This window comes from Morone saxatilis, unplaced genomic scaffold (genome assembly GCF_004916995.1).
Source record: "Morone saxatilis isolate NCDOM2014 unplaced genomic scaffold, NCSU_SB_2.0 Contig11, whole genome shotgun sequence".
In the NCBI taxonomy this organism is placed as follows: domain Eukaryota; kingdom Metazoa; phylum Chordata; class Actinopteri; family Moronidae; genus Morone; species Morone saxatilis.
Window position 1 is genome coordinate 30077524 of NW_023339663.1, and position 5544 is coordinate 30083067.

The 5544-nt window shown below is 42.4% G+C and overlaps 2 protein-coding genes across 2 annotated transcripts in view; one reads left to right on the forward strand and one right to left on the reverse strand.

Annotated features, from left to right (window-relative positions):
• Positions 1-5544, reverse strand: part of adamtsl3 (ADAMTS-like 3) — a gene marked incomplete at its 5' end in the record, with an annotated part of 42706 nt that overhangs the window by 13883 nt on the left and 23279 nt on the right.
• On the forward strand, positions 1448-2303 carry LOC118343549. The gene is made up of 3 exons (XM_035682426.1): positions 1448-1631; positions 1722-1847; positions 1933-2303. The coding sequence occupies exons 1-3, from the start codon at positions 1469-1471 to the stop codon at positions 2253-2255; spliced, it is 612 nt and encodes a 203-aa protein (XP_035538319.1). The 5' UTR covers positions 1448-1468; the 3' UTR covers positions 2256-2303.

A 5544-nucleotide genomic window follows, 5' to 3' on the forward strand; every position in this document is an offset into this window, starting at 1 on the left:
TCGCCCAAAATGCTTGATTGCATTCTCCACATTTTTAGCTAAATTTTCATGTACCACATCAGCATTTCACTCCTTCGTCTTCATTAACATTCCCGGTAGAATTCTCAGTCTTTTTGGCCTCTATGTGTCCAGTTACAGTCTCTGTCTGCTCTTGGTCATGGGTTTTGTGAAATACATTTCTAAAATAAATGCGCTTAAATAGTCGGTGCGACTTATATGATGGTTTTTCCTCTTCATGGCATTTTTGACTGATAGCGAGCTTATTCTGGAGGATCTATTAGTCGGAAATTACGGTAAAAACTCAAACCTAAAAAGAAACAGATTTCAGCACTGTGGTGGCCTTTTTTGCCAAAAATGTTTCAGAAACATTTCTGTGAACTATTTTCACAGTATAAGTTTCCAAACGACCTGCCATGTCAGTTCATCCAATCTGGTGCAGCCAGGTTTGTGTGTTGTAGGTGGGTTTAGCCTTTTGTTGGTCAATATGACTACAAACGTCCTATGATGGTAAGCTGGCACAATCCCTCGCATCTAAAAATGCCCCTGTGGACACGTACCCTTACCTGTGATAGACCACAAACGTATCGGACGCAGTTCTTTTAACTGAACGTCTCATGCATATGCTCTAATTTTGATCTATTCAGCTCTCTATACCGGCTCAACATAACCACGCTCGGGCGTAACCACGACCTGAAGCGTATGCTTCAGGTGTACTTTTTTGTTAATACGTGCGTAAATGCAAGATTGATACCCAATAAAAAGGCACTGAATCAATATATATATCTATATTTTGTAACCTAGGCTATTTGAGGTTAACTACAATTCACTATATAAACATATAAACAGAAATGGCTGGGTAATGTAAGTTAAAATATGCAAATAGTCTACTTTGTCGTCAGATTCAGGGCAAAAAAAAAAGAATGACTTTAGTGTAAATTGTTTGCATTGGTGTCTGTGGAAAGATAGATCAGGAATAGAGCTTTACACAAACGATTTAGTTTCTACTAAAAAGGCACTTTAAAATGCGCAGACGTGTGGATTAAAAGATATATAACAAGGTTATGAATGTTATATGAACAAACCCCTCTTTAAAAACCTTCAAGAATACAGATAGGATAAAACCGATAGCGATTGGCTTTATTGTAATGGAGCATTTGTAAAATTCATACATTTTGCAAGACACTACCTGTGAATAAGGTATGAAAAAGGGGCAAGAAAGCGGAGAGGTTTCTGAGAAATCTGCAGTCACAATTAGACAAAGTGCAGTAAAATAAACACAGGTGCAATCTGCAACTACGGTTCTTGATGCGACTAAATCCTACAATCTGGTCCTAGAAATAGGATGTCAGTCATTTAAAAAAAGTGGGATTTATTTTTTAATCCCTCTTAGACACAATGTTGTTAAGCCCTTATTCCCTAACTTCTTATCTTCTTCCTACGTCCGTCAGGCGTTCCTCAGCCCAACGTGATGTGGCACAGGAATAATGAACCTTTAGATGCTGGCGCTGTTTCCTTGCCGTCTGGCTCACTGTGGATCAGAAATGTCTCTCTGCACAACCGGGGCACCTACTCCTGCACCGCCACAAACGCCATAGGAATGTCCACTGCCTCGACTGTCCTGCAGGTCTACGGTGGGTTAATGCACCAGTCGCGCATAACTTCTCATGGCTGGCAGTCTTCATCTCTAAATTGCTTATGTGGATGTGCGTGCATGTGTACAGGTCCATACCCTGCTGGAGGGAGCAGGGTGGTCCCAGTCCCACAGGAGCTGAACAGGAGAAGGGTCCTTATGGCGTCACGTCGTGGAACGAGTGTGTTTGTCAAACCCGGAGACAATCTACGTATAGGTACGCACCCTGGGAACATAAAGCTTTATCAACAGGCTATTCAAATGTCAACATTTACATTCAATCTGCTTTTGCCTTTCAACAGGTTGTCCAGTAGTTCCTGACCACAAACTGCCAGTGCGCTGGGACTTTAACAACCAGACCCTGAAGGAGATTTCAGTTGTGGCCCAGACCCGGAGTCCTGGTCTGGATCAGGGTCTGCAGTACAGGATGCTGGTGGGAGGCCGCATCCTTGAGGTGAACACACTCCAGGATAAGTTCTCGGGCCGGTACCGATGTCAGACCCTCATCAACGGTACCAGACAAGTACTGTCTGCCTGGATATATCATTTAACCGAAGGTGAGCATTACATTAATCTACATGCTTATGTGTGTATATATAAACCTGAAATACAGTATGAATTATAGTACAATTAGTTGTTTATGCATATTCACAATGGATGCATTAAGAAAGTTGAATGTAACATAGAATTAGGGCTGGGCGATATGGAAATTTTTTTTATCACAATATGTTTTTCCATATTGATCGATCTCGATTCTTATCACGATATGTAGTTTTGCAGAATGCTTGCCAGTGTGGTAGGAATCCTGAAGCTTTGAAGAAACAAGAGATTCACTGAAACTTTACAATAAAGTTTAATAACAAAAAAAATAAAGAATATGCCTTCCAATAATGAGCACAAAATGTTTTTGTTAAGGTCTTCATGCAGACAAAGGATTACACTCCCACATTGTATGAATCTTTCCATTGGTCAAGAGAGCAGCAGGGCCCACAACTGGCAAAAGAAAATTCAGAGCAGCGCTCTTTCACTCATACAGAGTTTTATATGCTTTCAAACAAGTGCAAACTAGTAAGTGACTGGTCACTTTTCACTATATTTTAAATTTTTTGATTTTGTAAACAACAACTTATTTAAACAACTTCAAAAACAATTATTAAATAATAATAATCTCAAATATTTGTAGAGGCAGCACAAAACCAAACTAAGTAAACATGTGGGTCACACCCTCTGACACATTCAAGTGCTAAACAAAATAAATGTAAAAACTAAACCACTATAATACTATTATACTGGTTTACCTCCCAGAGATTTTTTGGAGGTATTGAAAAGTGAAAAAATAGCAGGTTGTGCACATCATTTGTAACTGCAAACATGAGTCATGTCCCTTTACACAATAATACAAGCTTTTACTTATTGAAACATTGTATATAAACTAACAGCTGTGACAACTATCACATCAAATTGCTTTGGCTGGACAGTGAACATCTCAAGTACAAAAAGAGTAAACATGGCCCTGGCACAAATGCTACCTGAAAGATTGAGGTAGATCTCTAGAAATGTTTTATAAGTAGAACGAAATCTGAGCCAAAATTGCACAATATGTAAACATAGTAAACCAGTCACAGTTATTCTACATCTTGTGCACTAGTGAACATCATTTACACCATTATAGGTTTTTTGCAAGAAAGACAGGTCTGTCCACCACATCTGGCTTTAAAGCTGCCCTATGGCAGGACACAATATTGCCACTTGTACTAAAAGCACGCTGTGAGGGTGAGCTGGTGGCAGGAAGCTCACTCTGGGGTATGATGTGAAGTGGGTTTTCCACCATGCCAGGGGGTTGGTGTCACTGTCTGCTTCTGGAGCTAGCAGGTAACTGTTCAGTTCAGCCTCAACATCCTGCTCATCTGTTAGACTAGAGGTAGAGACAGAGTAGGACGTCTTGAAAAAGCTGCGCAGTGTTTTCCTCTGCATTTTGGCTGGGGGAGCTGAAGCTGTAGCCTCTGCCTCGCCTCCGCCCAGTCTGGGTGTGAGAGTAGACTGCGGTGTGCTCTGACAGTCACCCAGGATCTGTGCCACAGCTCTGGATTTCACAGCCTCTACCTTGTCACCTTGGATGTAGCGGGTCTTGAACCGAGGATCAACAAGGGATGCCATGTTAAGGAGGTCATCAGTGGCAGCAGCATCATATTTTTAGTTTTGATGGCCTTGGTTAGCTCTGTCATCCTCTCCTGGCTTCAAGACCTCTGTATTGAAGAGTTGTAGTTCAGGTTTCACACAAGAGACACTGACGTGTGCTTTACCAGAGAGGGCATCAGTGAAGTCAACAAGTGGATTAAGGGCCTTGTGTATGGACTCCAAGACCTCAATGTCTTGTCATGAGGGAGCCAGGTGCCTTGTTTTTCTATCGGCAGATAAAACCTTTGAAATGGCCTTCTCCTGCTCCAGTACTCGTGCTATCATTGCATGGCGAGAACCCCACCTGGTAGGTGATTCTGTTATCAACTGGTGCTTAGGTAGGTGGAGCTCCTTTTGTGCAGCTGCTAGTTCTTTTTTCTTCTTCCATGAGAATGAGAAAGCACCAACCACTTTTTTGCACACACCCATGGCTCTCTATTCTCTTGTCTCTCACCCTTCGCTCTGTAGAGTATTATTTAAAAATGAGTTTGTCTTCATAATATTGTCATGACATCCTTGATATGAAAATCTATTAGACTACACACATACAAATATTTTTCCTCAATTTAAGTTGAGTACAGTGATGCAATAATAAACTCTTAATTCTAATACATCTTAGATGCAAAATGTTAGTTAGAATAGTTAGAATGTATATCATCATGAACTTACCAATGGCAAGGTGCAGCCGGGACCAGCCTCGGAGGGAAACAGCCTTGACAATGTTTGCCCCATTGTCTGTTGTGATGCACACCTGTCGCTCTTCCCTGAGGCCCCGGGATTTGAGTGCATCCTCCAGCCCCTGGCTCATGATTTCCCCAGTATGGTCCTCTGGAAAGTATACTGTCTGTAAACATTTGCAGTGTAGAGCCCACTCCTCGTCAATGAAATGAATTGTGAGACTCATATAAGGCTCAGATGTACGGCTGGACCAAAGATCGGTGGTAGTGGCAAAGTATTTTACATCCTTCAGATGAATTTCCAGCTTACGACGGCATTCATCATAAAGCTGTGAAAAGTATTTTCTAGCAGGGAGCTCGTACCTGGGGTCTAACACTTTGATCAGTTTCCTGAAGCCGTCTTTTTCCACTGTGCTCAGGGGCATCATATCTTTAGCGAGGCAATAAGTAATAGCGCTCGTTATATTTTTGCTCCGCTTTGATTGTTTTTCATACGGGGCAATGGCTGCAAAGCACGACTGGGTGGATTGTTGTTGTTTATGCTAACGGCAGACGTAGTGGTCTTGCTTGGCTGTGTGTGTGGTGTCGTGCCAGCTTGAGCCCGCAGAGTCACACTCTCAGTGTAATTACTGGGTGGTGCGTTCAGGTGAATGGAAAAGTTTGTTGTGTTCCCGTCTGCTTGGTACCAACCGCCGCATATTTTGCAGACCGGCTTCGCCTGCTCCTTGGTCGCGTTTGCGTATCCAAACACGTCCACACAATTGATGTCGTGTTAACCTTTTTTTTCAACAATGTCTTCGGTCTCGGTGATGTAGTGATGTCGCTTAACTTCCGGCATTATTTTCGCTGTCCTCCGACTTCAGTTTCGCTCATTTTTTCTCCTTTTTCCAACTTCTTTCCCCCTAACTGTAGCCACGCGGCTCACAAATGGAAGGGTCGTGTCCCACCGGCATACGGCAGCCGCGGCAGACTCTGATAACTGTTGTTATATCACAGGAATTACATGACATTTCTGGCATTGTTCCATCTCCGACACGTCCCTTTGGACAGAGGTTGCAC